General features: G+C 40.0%; 2 protein-coding genes across 3 annotated transcripts; both read left to right on the top strand.

Annotated features, from left to right (window-relative positions):
- The first annotated feature begins 441 nt into the window (after nt 1–441).
- LOC116067254 (troponin I, fast skeletal muscle-like) lies at nt 442–7,636 on the top strand. Its single transcript, XM_031323626.2, has 6 exons — nt 442–571; nt 675–711; nt 2,434–2,562; nt 5,808–5,897; nt 6,698–6,874; nt 7,398–7,636. Exons 1-6 carry the CDS (start codon nt 564–566, stop codon nt 7,482–7,484), a joined length of 528 nt encoding a protein of 175 aa, XP_031179486.1. The 5' UTR covers nt 442–563; the 3' UTR covers nt 7,485–7,636.
- Nucleotides 7,637–8,400: 764 nt separating this feature from the next.
- aph1b (APH1B gamma secretase subunit) lies at nt 8,401–16,582 on the top strand. 2 transcript variants are annotated; one of them, XM_035999212.1, is made up of 8 exons: nt 8,401–8,694; nt 10,525–10,695; nt 11,682–11,755; nt 13,088–13,210; nt 13,841–13,968; nt 14,265–14,522; nt 14,565–14,649; nt 15,576–16,582. In XM_035999212.1, exons 1-6 carry the CDS (start codon nt 8,582–8,584, stop codon nt 14,430–14,432), a joined length of 777 nt encoding a protein of 258 aa, XP_035855105.1. In that variant the 5' UTR covers nt 8,401–8,581; the 3' UTR covers nt 14,433–14,522; nt 14,565–14,649; nt 15,576–16,582. The 2 variants fall into 2 exon arrangements, with proteins under 2 accessions (XP_035855105.1, XP_031179484.1); XM_031323624.2 differs by lacking the exon at nt 15,576–16,582 and having other exon boundaries at nt 14,265–14,524; nt 14,565–14,644.
- Nucleotides 16,583–16,792: the final 210 nt, after the last annotated feature.

Here is a 16,792-nt window from a genome sequence, read left to right as displayed (position 1 = left end):
ACGTGTGTGTGTGTGTGTGTGTGTGTGTGTGTGTGTGTGTGTGTGTGTGTGTGTGTCTAAATGGTAATGAAGGAACATGTCAGCCAGTGCAACAGTGTGGATCACTGATGTTTTAATAGTTTTTGGACAACAATGGAGCTCTATGGCACAGAGGAAGAAGATGTATCTTTGTCTTTGGATACACATCTTTTCGTTAGATTTGTTGACAATAAGAAAACTATAGAACATCACCAGCCGTATCATTTAATTTGAGATAATTTAAGGTAAACCTAACCCTTACAACCTGAACCAATTCTGTGTAGAGTCCTCATCATGGTCCCACACTGTCTAAAGATGCTTACAAAAGAAAAAAAAAATCCTAAAGCGTTTGTTCCAGGCTCAGCTGCTGCCATCGACCCCTCTGTCTGGAATTTAACCGGCAGCTTCTGAAGACAACTGGTCCATAACACACGTGCGCGCACACACACACTCACTCACTCACTCACTCACTCACTCACTCTTATAAAGAGACTGGAAAGCTGAGCTGCGGTATTTTCATCTCTCAGGAATCGGCTGCAGTCAGGATGGCAGAGTAAGTCCTGGTCTGAACTCAGGAGACTTTTTCAGAATCTACAAAACTCCAGAATCCCTATTAATCATCTTTCTTCTTCTTCCTTTTTCTGTTTTCTCTAAAGGAAAAAGATGTCGTTGAGCCGGAGGAATCAGCTCAAGGTAGAGTCAGATGGTGCTGATATTTTCCTGAAGTTTCTTTTCCAAAATCTTTAAAATTTGTGAGACAGTGTTTTAATCATCGCAATCATACATTTTCATAGGCAATTACCTACAGTACTGTCAAAGCCGTTTTAATAATAAGTGTTTTATGGGAAAATACAACAGTAATACAGTATAATTGCTTGATGTAAAATATCACCCCTTTTGTTTGCGCACACAAGATTTAAGTTTTTAGGTTGAGAGTAGAGTGCAATCTATTAATGTAAGGAGAGCTGACTGACAACCAATGTATTGTGGCTATTCATTCACTAAAAATTCTCAACAACAATTGCTTTTCTCTGATTTACATTTTTATTTAACCCTTGTGTTGTCTTCGCTTCAACCATGCAACTTTTTGATTTTCTGGGTCAAAATTTAAACTTTTTTTCAACATTTTGGACGTCTTTTTCGAAACTTTTGTTGTTTTTCCACCAACATTTTTGTCACTTTTTTCAACGTTCTTTTAAAAAAAAAAAAAAAAAACATTCAAATGCTATGAAATTGAATAAAACTTGTGAAGAGCGAATTTGAAAATGGGCCAAATTTGACCCGAGGACAACAGGAGGGTTAAAACTGAATATTATTTGGAGGTTTTGGACATTTGGGGACAGGAAAATGTGTCGGGTATGCTTGAATATGCTATGACATTTTACAAACCTAACAATGAATCTATTAATCGTATGGTATAAAAATAACCAACAGATTACCTGATAATGAAGATTTTGCAGCCCATATAGATTGTATATTTCAGACTTACTTAATGAAATTTGCTGAGGACATTCATGCTCCATGATGTTAATGAATGCATGGTCATCCTTAGAACAAAATACATATTTGTAGTCCTTTTAAACTGGTAAGGAAAATATCACAATTTCTTATATTATTTCTTTGTTGAACCAGGATGTTGATGAAGAACGGCAGAACAATTGTAACATGAACACAGAATCAACATTTGCAGGAAAAGGAAGATAGGAAGAGAAGAAAAAATAAATGGCTGGATAACATTTGCAGTTTTAAAAAAGAAAAGAAAAAAAAGCTAGACATTACAGTAGCTGCACTGGGGCGGGGTTTGAACCTGACCTGCGGCCCTGTGCTGCATGTCATCCCCCCTCTCTCTCTCTCTCTCCCCCCTTTCCTGTCTATCCACTGTTACTATCAAATAAAGGGAAAAGCCCCAAGAAATAATCTAAAAGGGTAGCTGCACTACAGTAGAAGCAATGGAATACGGGTATTTCTGTTCTGTGAATAACAAACATTGGACTAAGACATTTAGACTACATGTAATAAAGAAAGAACATGAGTTGAAAAGCAGCTTCTATCCACCTAATAAACATAAAGTCTTGATTAAGACTTTAATTTTTTTAAGCTTATAATGTCGTGCACAGTCCCCTTTTAATAAACTGTACAATAAAAGGAGCAGCTTTAGCCTCTATGGCTAATTTCCAGCTGTAGTCCCCGGCCAGTTGACAATAGGCATCCTAATGGTTAAAGAAAATTCAAATAAAATAAATAACATTACACCTATAATGGCAGCATGCCTAAGCAAAAGGGAGTAAGACACACAAACAAGTGGCACACAATTAACTTTAACTTGAACTCGTCATGGTGGTCCTTCAGCGTTAGCCTGTTGCTGTGGTGCTCTGAACTCTCTTCTCCTCTTCCTCCTCCTCCTCTCCCTCTCAGAGCTTGCTGCTGCTGATTGGTCAGGTGTGGCTGGAGAAGGAGGCCAAGGAGGCCGAGGAGGAGAAGATGAAGCACATGGAGGAGAACTGCCCCCCCCTCTCCATCCCTGGATGCATGCAGGAGCTCCAGGTAAACGTCCTCCATCGCCTTAGCTTAGATGCGCTGGGTGGAGGCCAGAAACAAACAGGACCGACATGACAGATGTTAGGCTAGTCTTAGCAGGTTAATAGGACTGTACTGTAGAGGCTGTAGAGCTAAATGGGTATGTATTGCTGCACTTGGCCCACAACTAGGGTTGGGCGTCGTTTTGATTTTAACGATTCTGATTCCAATTGCGATTCTTCCTTTCGATTCCGGTTCTTATCGATTCTCGATACCGAGTCTTTGAGGGTTGGAGTTGAAACGGGTCCACGCCTATTGTACAGATAAGAGGAACATTTTATTTTGATTCGATTTACAGTTTTACCGGGCTTTTTCAACGTAAAATAAAGCCACACTACAGCATACTGTGCTCTACGGCTGCAACACAACAAGCCCCTGGCTGCTATGGAAACCCAAACTTGCGTGTGTTAAATTTGGAACCGATGATCGGATTTGAAACCAAATCTTCCAATGAAGAACGATTCCACTGGGAAGCTGGAATCGGTTCTCAATACCCAATTCGACCTGTGACATTTGAACACACATTATTTTAACAAACACATATTGATTCTTTTTCTCTTCATTCAACAACCGCTCCCATGCGTCTTTGTACTGTTGAACACTACAAAAACCGCAACCAAAAAAACACAATTGTTGTTATACTGTTCAATAAAGTTGCGTGTTAATTGGGACCCGCAGACCAGTAAAATCCACTGGAGAGATACATTTCTCTGTTTGTTCATCTTACTTCAAGTGTATTGCTGCAAAATGGCATTGCCAAGCAGACAAACTGACCAACACATATATAATAATAGATCGATACTTGGCGTCTGTTTATCGATACAGTATTGCCACGGAAAATATTGCAATGCTATGCTGTATCGTTTTTTTCCCCCCACCCCTACTGTCATGGCCAAGAGAGAAATAAAGAATTCAGTAACTCATCTGAGGTTTGCTCATTTGGAAGTGCCACAAGTATTACATTATGGGCAGCGGGGAGGGCATAAATCACATATCTCTACTTCCTCCTCCTGGGCTTTAGTCTAAAACGTTTATTTCCATGTCACAATAAATAAGCCAAACCCAAGGCAGAAACCATACTTATGTGCGATTATTGATTTAAAGCTGCATTCATTCATTTTTAAATAAAATAATAATAAAATGACTACATGCAGTTCTCGTCAGCTCTACAGAGGTTGTTTTTTTTAGCACCTTTTTAGCTCGTTGTCTTGGTTTAACGGCTCACAATTTTAAGGTATATATCTTGAAGATTTTCAATTAAAGTGGCAATAATTATTGTAATTGTAATAAAATACAATAAGGCCTATATAAAGAAATCTCCTGCTACCTTTTACCTGGCTGAATACTGAAAACAGGTTTCCGGTGTTCAGCCGAAATCTGTGACCCGTCAGATTGTGTGCTCTGTAGCGCCGTCTACCTGCTGTAAATTATTTTGTGACTTCGCGGGAAAAAATCGGACCCGGGCAGAAGCATTAATAAAAATTATATAAAAATAGCATTCTTTTCACTGTTAGTCTTGTTTGCTGTTATAGGTCATTTATGGTCATCAGATGGAACATTACACAGTTTCAGAAAGTAACATGTAGTCACTTTAAATAAATGTCTGTTAAGTCACTTTAATCGCTGAATGAGGTACAATAATAGCCTGGTCCTACCAGACTCTGGTACATTTCATTTGTCCAGAGAGTCTGGCCACTCTCCATTGACAAGTGTTAACTTCCTTGAAGGCGGGTACTCTGTTGAAGTTTAAAACTATTGGATCTGCCCAGAGCCACTCTGGATCTGCCATAACCAGTCGCTAACGTTTGGTCGTGACGTCGGTTTAGCATCCCTAGCGCTAGCCTTAGCCAACTCCTTCACCACTAACGGAGTGAGCTGGAAAATCAAACTGTTCCCGAACCCCGTGGGGAGGAGGGCCACAACATCACGGCCACCAACACAACTCAGCAAAGATTGTTCTTGCTCGGGCTTTAACTTCTGGATATTTGGCATTCGCATCTTTCCCCACCGCCATTACGGAACTACAACTCAAACTAGCGCACGACCTCAACGTCATTGTTCTCAGCCACTCCCTCTGTTCGCTGATTGGACCGGTAAAGATTTGACAGGGGAAAACCCAAGAATATACCGCAAACCCAGACGGTGTACTGAAGGAAAATGAAAATTGAGCGGAAGTACGTAGGAGGCCGGAGCCAGGCTAGTACAATAACACAATTTTGATTGGCCCACTGATGAAAGCCCTTGCATTTGCAGTATTACGAACCGGGTGTCTGTGGCGACATTCCCGGGGAAAATCACAAGCGGCGATCAGTTAGTGACGCACTTTCGATCACCCAGCAGTGGTTGGTCTGCCACAGAGGGTAGGCGGAGCTAACGCAACAGACTCGCTCTTCAACTCACTTGTGTGTGAAGCGGCGTAGTAAATTTCATTTACTGTAGCTGACGTTTTATTCGAAGCAACTACTGTATATATAATAGAGGTGTTGAAATTAATCAAATAATCGATGCATCGAATCGTGGACATGGACGATGCTGCATCAATAATCGGCTGGGCCATAATCGATTATTTCTGTTTACAATTTAATGTAGGCTTAACAACATTTCTGTTTACATATTCTGTTATGTTTTGCACATTCAGGAAGTGCCATGTGCTCAGTGCTGTAGTTTTATGAATCGATGTGTATATATATGATATAAAAATAACTAGTTACACAATTGTGAATGATAAATAAGCTCTCATTTTGAGTATTTGATAGATTAATTTGATGTATTTCATACATGTTACAACCGTCCCTGAACACTGGGACACTTGTAACGGGGGAGTAACTGTATTCAAATCAATTTTCCATCCTGTACATATTTCATAAAACCACTTAAACACATTTTTTTCAGTAGGTGACACAGTGAAGTGTATAATATAGCAAATTGGCTATTGCAGTGTGAATTGCAGTCTTGATTTATTGGGAAAATTGCAAAAGTGTTACAACCGTCCCTGGTCTCCCGTACTGTTTTTTTTTTTTTCTGAGGTAGTAATGCAGCTTTCATTTTGAAACACCTAAATCCTGTCTGGGACACTGTGGATTTGTGCAAGGGTTTATTTTTTTCACATTTGTGTTACCTATTATATTCAAACACATAAAAATTAAACAGACAAAAATGTTTCTATTGAAGGCTCACCCTCCCCCCCTCTTCCTGTCTATTACAACAATCAGGAGCTGTGCCGGAAACTTCACAAGCAGATTGATTTGGTGGACGACGAGCGATACGACATGGAGCTCAAAGTAAACAAGACCAACAAGGAGGTAGATTTGATTTATTTATTTTTTTTTCAAGTTTGACTTCCTGCCACAGTTATTTTTTTAACTAATGTTTTTTTTTTTTAATTTACATATGATATTTCATTTATGTGTCATGCCACTAACTGACCCATCCCACACGGAATTACATGACACCAATACATGGGTCATTTCATCCACAGCTTTCAGTCCAATGACCACACACAACATTCTCTACTTTGCACAAAATAAAGAATAAAGAGATTACAGAGTATTACAGCAGCCACAACCCATCAATTGTCCAACTAGAACTAAACATTTTGTACATAAAACAAAACTATAGCCACTGAAAAATAAATAACTAACTGGGAATGTCACTTCCAGACAGAGAATCATCGATGCAAAGCAGTCTTCGTTTTAACCCATGTTTGCTCTAAAAAGTTTGCAAATTGTTCAAAAAAACAAACTGACAGATAGTTATCCTGCCTCATCTCTTTTACTTCAACTTTGTTAAATTTGAATCTTAAGTCATGATAATATGGACAGTCCATAATAATTAATAGCCACTACATCATATTTTAGACGTACTGGGCTAGTCCTTTAAATGTAATCCCTTGAATCAGAGGCAACAATCATTGTCAAATTTTTTTATTCCAACTCTGTCATTGTCCACAGAAACAATGCACAATAGAAAATATTGTAAACAAGTTTATATGCATCTTCAAGAAAACCCACACCAAACACTTTCCATTGAAACAGCAATGTAGGTTTTTAAATATAGACACACCACACGTCCAGAAGGTCTGAGTGACTGTCTTCTCTGTCAGATTGACGACCTGAAGGTGAAGATTCAGGATCTGAATGGGAAGTTTAAGAAGCCGGCCCTGAAGAAGGTGCGGATGTCGGCCGACGCCTTGCTGGCCGCTCTGCTGGGCTCCAAACATAAAGTGTCCATGGACCTGAGAGCCAACCTGAAGCAGGTTAAGAAGGAAGTCAAAGAGGAGGTGCGTGCTTTGGATTTTAACATTAGACACTCAAGGACAGTACACAGCACAGTTACATTTAATTTTGGTTTAATTGAATCCTCTTGCTCCTCTTGATTTCTGTGGTTTCATCTTCAAACTTTAGCTCACCCAGCAAAACAATTACAACAGAGAGGATTTTAGATCAGGGATCTTCAATGTTTTATAAACCAAGGAACACTTAACTGAGAGAGACGGAGCAGGGACCCCCTACTACAACACATATATTGTATAAAATGAAGTTACATATTAAACTGAGCCTACAATAACGTGTGGGTTATACATACCTTTTTAGTGCATAGAATACTAAGCTATTAAAATAATAATTGCTGGCATGATTTTATAAATCATGTTTTAATGTTAAAAATACATTACAATACACACAGCACAGTGAGTCCTTAACTGTATCTGTGGATGGCTACCTTAGTGACTACCTTACCTATTGCCTACCTTAGACATGATTTGAATCTGTGTGCTGCTGCTCTTTGCATGTTTTTCCTTGCAGGAGAAGCAAACAGGCGACTGGAGGAAGAACATCGAAGACAAGGCTGGGATGGGTGGTAGGAAGAAGATGTTCGAGACAGAGGCTTAAACAGCAGTGTGTTGTTCTTCTGTTAACTATAATTATTCATTTCTTGTATCATGTGATTCCATTTTGTTGGAACTGTGTATGAAGAAAAAAAAACGTGGTGCTCTTGTGTGTTTCATGGCAATAATTTCATAAATCATGAAATATAAATGGGTGCTAAACTGTCAACATTTTGTGTTTGTTGTCTTTTTATTTTTGTGGTGTGTTTGCATGTGGGTTGGGTGTGTTTGTAAGTTTGTTTGTAGATGTTACTTTTTTGTGTGTGATGAAAATTAAAGCGTTCATATTATGCTTTTGGGCTTTTCCCCTTTCCTTTATTGTGTTATGTTGTTATAGGTTTACAAAGTGAAAAAGCCCAAAGTCCACCCCAAAGGAACTTACCATCTCCAAGAGAAAACACCTAACACACACACTAACCCTAACACACGTTATAATGCTCGCCTAGCTGCTAGTGTGGCACGCCCTCATACTCTTCTTCTGACTGGCTAGTAGTCCTTACCTAGCTACTGAGCATGTGCGACTCCCAACAAAGATGGAACAGAAGTGAGAGGTCTCACTCTGTAGCTAAAACAGAGAGCTCAACACACAGGGTGAAAAGAGGAGCTGCAGCAATGTGCAGTACAACAAAAATATGGTGTTTTTGAAAATTAAACCATGTAAACCTATTCTGATATAACCTCTAAATACAATTATGAACCTGAAAATGAGCATAATATGAGCACTTTAAATAATACAAGAAGATCTTGTTAGAGGCAGTGGCCAAGTTGGGAGTGGAGACCTACTCCTTAAAACTCTGTTTAAGTAGAGTAAAATAAGCCAAACAATTGATTTATTATTGTCATTATCATTTATTTATGTAAATATTAGATATTCCAGTTGGTGGCGGTAATGCACCAAATCTATTGAATAAACCTTTAAAGAAGAAGAGACGTCATGTGATACGCTAGCTGGTGGAAGCAGAATGAACTAGCTAGTGTCCCATCAACTATACCATTAGGCTGCGAATATTAACATTTAAAGGCATACATCTGTAAACCACCGTTTAAAGGAATAAGACAAGGCGCTGCTGGCCGCTAATTTCCCACACAAAAAAAACAAAAATGACGGCGGCGGTATTTTTCGGCTGCACTTTCATCGCCTTCGGCCCAGCCATCTCTCTGTTCCTGTTTACAATCGCCCGGGATCCACTGAGGGTCATTTTCCTCATAGCAGGGTGAGACTTAATCTGTATTTATCAAAGATGGAGACTAGTTAACGTATCGTCATCATAGCAGGGGGATACTGTCGTGTTTATTTAGATAAAACACAGGATTTACCAGAGCTAGCTTGCTAGCTAACAGACAGACCGCTTCATTAGCTAGCTGCTACTATTAGCTTCCATTTTCGGACATCTTGCTAGTTTCTTTCTTATTCTTAAAGCATTAAGTGCTAGGTTAAATACTAGGCTTTTCCAGGCTTGTTCTCACACATGTACACTAATAAACAACAGATACGGTAACTGTAGATTCCAAACATGAGCTTATCTTTTCGTTTCTCCGTTTCCCAGTAACGCTACTTGTAAATGCCCTTTTTGTTTAAATGCTCAGATCCTCATTCGGTTTTACATCTGTTTCAACCACCGAACTTCCGCTCTAGGGTTCACTAAAGGTTTATCTTATGTCAGTGCTGAATGCAGTGGCCTGCCATTAATAATTTCAATGACAAAAAAATGAACGTTCATGTCCTGCTGTCTCTTGCTTAGCATCCTTAAAGGACATTTCAGTCTGGTTTTGTACCCGATCCATACTGTTGTCGTGCCAAAAATGGCGAAGTGAATACCCTGTGGGAATAGCCTACTTTACAGACCAAAAAGCCACACGTCTGCATCCACATTCACAGCCATTTGTGACTACTAAGGAAGGCTTAATAAAACATAAACGGGTCACCTCAATATAGATGTTTGGCAACATCTTGACATATACAGAGAAGTGACAGTTACTGGACTGAGATCAAACTAAAGAATACATTCAGGTATAATGATGGGTATCGTTCAAAGGTTTTCAATACCAATACCTGTTCCTAAACCATAGATTTTTTTCCGATACCAATTTTATGAAATCCAATTTAACAAAAAGAAATTACATTACACATTAAGGCACAAATCTTTTTATTTCTTTTTTTTTTTAGCTTCTAGTACGTACGTTTTTTCTGTGCATTTCTGTGATGTGTAGTTATGACAGCCAATAACCAACATTATTAGATCTTCGTTGAAGCATGCTGCATGCGTATTGGCTCACTGATGCTGATGAGATTTACTCCTTAGGTATTAAAGTGCTCATATTATGCTTTTTGGCTTTTTCCCTTTCCTTTATTGTGTTATATATCTTTTTTGTGCATGTTCTAGGTTTACAAAGTGAAAAAGTCCACCCCAAAGGGACTTACCATCTCCAACAGAAAACACTGTTCACAAACTGCTCCAAACAGCTCTATTGTAGTCCAGCCTTTACTTCAGAGACAAACGTGGTCACTTTGTAACACGTTATAATGCTCACCTAGCTGCTAGCGTGGCACGCCCTCATACTCTGCTTCTGACTGGCTAGTAGTCCTTACCTAGGTACTGTCAGGGCACGCCCTCATACTCTGCTTCTGACTGGCTAGTAGTCCTTACCTAGGTACTGCGCATGTGCGACTCCCAACAAAGATGGAACAGAAGTGTGATGCCTCACTCTGTAGCTAAAACAGAGAGCTCAACACACAGGGTGAAAAGAGGAGCTGCAGCAATGTGCAGTACAACAAAAATATGGTGTTTTTTAAAAATTAAACCATGTAAACAATTATGAACCTGAAAATGAGCATAATATGAGCACTTTAAAATTGGATATTGAATGACGAGGCATTTTTCGATACTCGATACTAAGGAGGCAATTCGGTCGGTGCCTAAAAAGTATTGAATTCAGTACCCAGCCCTTTTCAGTTGCCATAATTGACTTATTGTCACAGCTGCATGTTACAGAGCTTTTTCATTCTTATAAGTAACTGTGAATCTGTTCATTTTTCATCTCAGAGCTTTTTTCTGGCTGGTGTCTCTGCTGCTGGCCTCTCTTGTGTGGTTCATCTCGGTTCAGATCAGTAATAAGGACAGCGCGACACAGCAGAAAGGTCTCCTCATCTTCGGCGTGGTGCTCTCCGTCCTGCTGCAGGAAACCTTCCGCTTCGCTTACTACAAGCTGCTGAAGTAAGTCGCTGCCACGTAGTTCACAGCCTGAGTCTGATGTTCTCGACACAGTCTTTGTTATAACACGGACAGTCTCATGCTGATTATATTCAGTGTGACTCATTTCAACTGGTCCGGAGCTGTTTACTGTTATGATTGTTATCACATTTCCATCTCATTCTTCATTGTAAGAGTAGAGCTGTAACAATTCCAAATTTTGCTCTACAATGAATTGTCTCAGAAATTGTCTCTTTCAGTCAAATTTAAAAAGAATATTTATTTACTTATTACTTTTTGAACAAATTCAAGTTTTGAGTGACTTCATCTTTGAGTTATATCCCAATTATGTGACCCAGATAAAGTAATAACACAAATACACAGCTAACACAAATAACATGTATGTTTATGTCCGCTGTATACAGCGTAGACATACACGTGGATAGCTCAAAATGCCTACAGATAACACGCCATTTGGCTTTAGGAAAGTGGCGTGTATGTTTACGCAAAATCATGATGCCACGTGCAATCGCTAGTTTTTATGGTTTTTTAACAGAAAGAAAAGACAAAACAACAAATAGCCCTTAACACAAGTCTATAAGAAAACCGAGACAAGATACACAAGATTGCACAATGATATCAAATTGTATAGATAAACAAACAAATCTGACAGACTGGGTAAAAGAAAATTAACAGTAGACAATAGTTTGAGACTTTTTTTTTTTAACATGAAGTCAACTTTCAACTTGTGTAGAAAACCTCTGCACTTTTATCATCATCATTCCACCCTGATTTTTAGTTTCCCAGCGTGTTTGTCCCCTCTGGCGTCCCAGTTTGTTTCATTTTCTCACCTTTTCGTCTTTTTCTATTAAAGGTTATCCTTCTCTAACTAACATACATATTTACTTCTTGATGTTCCTGTTTACAGCAGCACACAGTGACATTAGGAGCTAAAATGCGTGTGTGTGTGTGTGTGTGTGTGTGTGTGTGTGTGTGTGTGTTTCCTTCAGGAAAGCTAATGAAGGCCTCCTCACTCTCAGTCAGGAGGAAACCATGCCGATCTCCATACGACAGCTGGCCTACGGTACAGTTAGTCTGCACTTCACATCACTATCTGTCTCTTATTTTTATTTTACTCAACGCTGACTGTGTTTGCATGATGCTTTGGAAAAATTGTAAATTAACTTAAGATGTTTTTTTTTTTAAAAGTGTGGACTAATTGACCAGCATGCCGACAGTGAGTTGACCACATGTTTGATCAATTCAGCCTCTCAAATCAACACCTGATTTTCCTGCAATAAAATCCATAGATGTAAAACCTTTCAAGCATATCACAATGTTAGTTTATTATCAGGACCAGCAGAGTAAGAAGGCATTTTTGACAAGCGGAGGCAGGCTGCTGCTGCTCGCAGTGATGTGCGGAAAAACAAACGGGCCGTTACAATCTAAACGAGTCCACGCTACAGCCAGAAGCACAGTCTCTTACAAAGCATCATGGAGGAAAAAAACACAGCATCCACAGTAGAGGGTTGTAGTCCAGTCGTCCTTTCTTCTATAACCCCTAATTTCCACCAGGTGCGTCCGCGCTGCGCTCCGGGCGCCTTGCGTGCCCCGCGAGCAATTGTGGCCATTCAAGTCAAGGTTTGATAATCCACCAGCCGCGTCACGGCGCGTCCCAGAAGCGTGCGTGAAGCGGCTCTCGGCTCGGCTCGGCTAAAGATACGCGGCAGGTCTATTTTCATGCGAGCCGCGGGGTGTTCTGACAGCCGGGCAGTAAGGGAAACAGCGAGTTTTAGTACACATCATGATTACAAACACCTGAGCACACAGCCAGGGATCTCAAAGGTGACAAATGCAAAGTAAAAACAAAAAACAAAACACACATGGGTGTGCAAAGCAGAAAAAGGAAAAAGAGAACAAAACTAAGTATGACTAAATGTGCATTTACAAATTTACAGGATTTTTCCCCCCACAAAAACATAGGAGAATATGAGTGAGGACAACTACAAAAAAGGACTGTAATCAATCTCTTCGTTGAGTCCTGGATAAATTGTGGCCTGCGTATTAAATATATAAAAGGTTTCTCTCTGCAATAATAGTTTTAACCGATCACCACCCCGAATGTTCTTATGTATGACTTCAAGGCCTTCAACCATACGGCTATCTGGGTCGCTGTTATGTACGTTGAAAAAATGTTTAGCCGTCGGATAATCCAAATTTGCTTTTCTGATGGCATACTTGTATGTGTACTGTTTTGATGTCATACACCTTATGAGTTATGACGTCTGAATTGGTTGCACTTTATATTAGCACAATAGTTGCAAAGGCCACATTTATAAGTACCTTGAAACGGTTGTTGAAGCCAAGTTTTCCTCTTATTCTAAACACTCCTATGTCTTTGTTGTTTTTGCCTCAGTGTCCGGACTCGGCTTCGGCTTCATGAGTGGAGCGTTCTCGGTGGTGAACATCCTGGCGGACTCTGTGGGACCGGGGACTGTCGGGATCCATGGAGACTCGCAGCACTACTTCCTGTCCTCAGGTACCAATGCACGCAGACATTTCCAGTTTTTGGACAAAACCCAAATTCAACAGCTGTCAGCTACAGTGTGTCCTAGGGCTTCACGATTTGAGGAAAACATGCGATATGCGATAACGACATTACTTGCGATAAATAAACAGATATTTAAGTGTACTCAGTTCTGCAACAAATTGCTTGTTGAGTTTAAAGCAAACAAAAAGGGAATAATTTCCAACATTCTTTTATTTCACAAATTGAACATTGAATATAAAAGGAACCACTAAAAAAGTGACAGTTACATTTTAAAGTGCAGTTCTCTACTGATATTTTCTTTCAACTAAACACAAAAACTCTCTTTAGTGTCTTTTGCGATATGTCGCAGCCTTTTGCGTTATGTTCATTGCGACAGTTGATATCGCAATGACGATACCCCCTAGTGTGTACTTTTCTTGTTTGGTCTGTGTGTGTGTGTGTGTCTTTGTCCCACCCAAACATAGAGGACTTGATGTCATGAGCATGTATTTAGTCTGTAAAGTTGTTCCCACCTCTTTCCTCTAAAGTTAAAGAAAAGTGGGTGCATTAATGCTATTCATTTGATGAGGTTTAGTTTGAGTTTACGCAATCGTGCACATAATACTTTTCCTTTTTCAGCCTTCATGACCCTGGCCATCATCCTGCTTCACATGTTCTGGGGCATCGTCTTCTTTGACGCCTGCGAGAAGCAGCGTTGGTGGGCGGTGGCTGCTGTCGTCATCAGCCACCTCACCGTTTCCTGTCTGGTGAGTGTTGCTGGGGTGGGTTGAGGGCGATGAGGGCTGGGTGGGCTCTCTTTCTTTCTTTCCATTTGTGCTGCCAAAAGGACTCGAAGCTTCGGTGGCTTTAAACACTGCAAACGCAGTGAGATCTGGTGGCTTTTAAAAGCTATAGCAGCCCTTCAAAACTCGAGGCAAAGCACCCCAATTTATTAGAATTGTTTTAGTGGCATTGTTCAAGGCCACGACCAAGACCACAAACTAAATTATTATGTTATGTATTGTTTTTAATGTTGATATCCGTTCCTCGTCTTCTCGCACAGACCTTCCAGAACCCCGAGTATGTCGGCAGCCTGGTTCCCACCTACGTCATCTTGTTCCTGATGGGCGTCTGGGCGTTTTACTCGGCCGGCGGCTCCCTCAGGAACCTCAAACTCTGCATCACCTGCAAAGACAGGGACTTCCTGCTCGCCAACCACCGGCCCAGATAACGCAGCATGCCCTGGCAGTGTGCAGGACTCTCTATCCAAAGATCACCGAGTTCAGACACACACACACACACACACACACACACACACACACACACACACACACACACACACACACACACACACACACACACCCCGAACACAGCAAAGAAGCAGTGTTGACCTCCTGTTAATCTGCTGTTTCACTTAAGAGGCATTTCATCATCTTAAATCTAAAAAACACAAGGTTACACTTCTTGAAGGTATCTACATAAGAGTGACGTGACACTGTCATGAACGTGTCATAAACATTATAAACAAGTCCTAAACGTTTATGACCTAACGCTTCTTCCAGTAAATGTCATTCGGTTTTGTCATGACAAGTTAGAGTTAGGGTCAGAGTTAGGGTTAGGGTTCATGTGTCATGACTGCGTCATGTGTTCATGACACTGTCATGACATATGTAGATACTAGTGCTGTCAGTTAAACGCGTTATTAACGGCGTTAACGCGAACCCATTTTAACGGCATCAATTTTTTTAGCGCAAGATTAACGTTCTTTTTGGCCTAGCAAACTTTGTGGTTTTTTTCAAATGCTGTTGCAACAACTATTAACGTTAGAAAAACTACAACACCACACCGGATCTAGCTAGACCGGAAACTAAACAACAGGCACGCCGCACACACTTGTTTGGGCTTGCGAGCCGACCAAAGAGTAGTAGGCTAACGTTACGTTTTGAGTGGATGACGAGCGCGAGACGCCGAAATGGATGCCAATAAGATTCTGAATGGAAAGTTTACTTTTAAAAAGTTGCCAAATGGTTCCATTGACAAGACCAAAGTGATCTGTGTGTTTGGTCGTTGTGAACTGAGCTATCATCGCAGCACGTCCAGTCTGAAATACCACTTGATGGCCAAGCACACAGCTAGATGCAAATTCTCCGCCCCCTCATCAAAGCCAGGCGACAAAAGCACAAAGCAAGCCCATCCACTTTTCCATGTTGATAAGAGCATGAAAATGAGAAAAAATAATGGGACAAAAAGAAATCTAGGGACATTTAGAATAGATAAAAATGTGCGATTAATTGCGAGTTAACTATGACATTAATGCGATTAATTGCAATTAAATATTTGAATCGTTTGACAGCACTAGTAGATACCTTCAAGTAAAGTGTTACCAAACATAAAAGCAAAAGCAGTGGAAGTTCCTTGAAGGAAAGGAACAAAAAAAATGATCATTTAGATTCCAGCCCAGAGGCTTTTTGGTTTGTATGATGAGGTTCTGTCCAAAAATTCCAGTATAATCTGATATCTGGCTGATAGTGTTCCCCATTTGACGCCCGACACTCTAAAAGAAACAACAAACCGACTAATGGTATTTTAAGTTGGCGTCACTCTTTACATTCTGTACATATTCCAATGTTTTCCACTTTTCTGACGGCTGTCTTTCTTTCAAATGACGTGTGAACTCTTTGTGTAAATATTTATGCATTTTTAATTTCCTGATGTGTAGATAGTGAGAAGTTTTAACCCCCTTTTCATGATGCGATCTCTTTAGTCTGTGTAAGAACTTGCCTTTGATTTGAAATGACAACTGAATGAATGATCTACGGAAGCTGAGAGGGGACACACGGACTGGTGATTAGTTGTCTTGAGGTCACGACTTAATTACTTCTGTTGGAAATATTTATTAAGTCACCGTGACCTTTAGTTGTTTGATTTCATGCTTGAGTATTTTGCTCTTCATCAAAGATAACGGTTACTAATTTAAAGGCTAAATGCACAAACAATTTCATTTAAACAAATTTCATTTGCGTGGTTGTGTGGTCATTATTATTTCTCCTCTTGTTATCCCAAATCGCTCTAACATATCACAAGTTTTGTCCCGCAGGAGTTAGAACATTTTAATTGGTACCGGCAGCAGCAGCTGTCAGCAACCTGAGAAGAAAAATGTTTAATATCGCAGAGTACCACGATACTAAAGTCCTTATCTGAAGGTAACTGGAGTCAAATAAAAACTCTCAGCTTCTATATAGATTAGCAGACGGCTCATGTACTTTATTTCTCACTCTCCTGTGTACACAAACCCACAATTCTAAATTCATAAATACACCATGAACAGGTGGAAGTGTTGGCTCTGGGATCTTTGAATGTTCAGTTTTTTTGTTTGTTTTTTTTTTATGTTTGTGAGCGAGTGCTGGAGCTACAGCAAAATGTGTCCGATACGTTCCAAACAGGGTGTAAAATACATTTTTGGTCCACCAACCAAATGGCTAGTGGATGTTCAGATTTTTACCAGCCACTCAATAGAACAATTGTTTGTTTTGTCTGGTGAGTAGGGTTGGTCATCGTTTGGATTTTTTTAACGATTCTGATTCCAATTGC

Source organism: Sander lucioperca, chromosome 3, assembly GCF_008315115.2.
Source record: "Sander lucioperca isolate FBNREF2018 chromosome 3, SLUC_FBN_1.2, whole genome shotgun sequence".
NCBI lineage: Eukaryota > Metazoa > Chordata > Actinopteri > Perciformes > Percidae > Sander > Sander lucioperca.
The sequence above is the reverse complement of the archived record's forward strand: the minus strand, read 5'-3'. Positions and strand labels throughout refer to the sequence as shown.

What these genes read in the sequence shown, in the direction of transcription:
- LOC116067254 (XM_031323626.2), top strand. An exon ending in GATGCATGCAGGAGCTCCAG is followed by an intron (nt 2,563 to 5,807) that starts GTAAACGTCCTC and finishes TACAACAATCAG; the next exon opens with GAGCTGTGCCGGAAACTTCA. An exon ending in TAAACAAGACCAACAAGGAG is followed by an intron (nt 5,898 to 6,697) that starts GTAGATTTGATT and finishes CTTCTCTGTCAG; the next exon opens with ATTGACGACCTGAAGGTGAA.
- aph1b (XM_035999212.1), top strand. Translation starts at nt 8,582, where the DNA reads ATGACGGCGGCGGTATTTTTCGGCTGCACTTTCATCGCCTTCGGCCCA. An exon ending in GTCATTTTCCTCATAGCAGG is followed by an intron (nt 8,695 to 10,524) that starts GTGAGACTTAAT and finishes TTTTCATCTCAG; the next exon opens with AGCTTTTTTCTGGCTGGTGT. An exon ending in CATACGACAGCTGGCCTACG is followed by an intron (nt 11,756 to 13,087) that starts GTACAGTTAGTC and finishes TTTTTGCCTCAG; the next exon opens with TGTCCGGACTCGGCTTCGGC.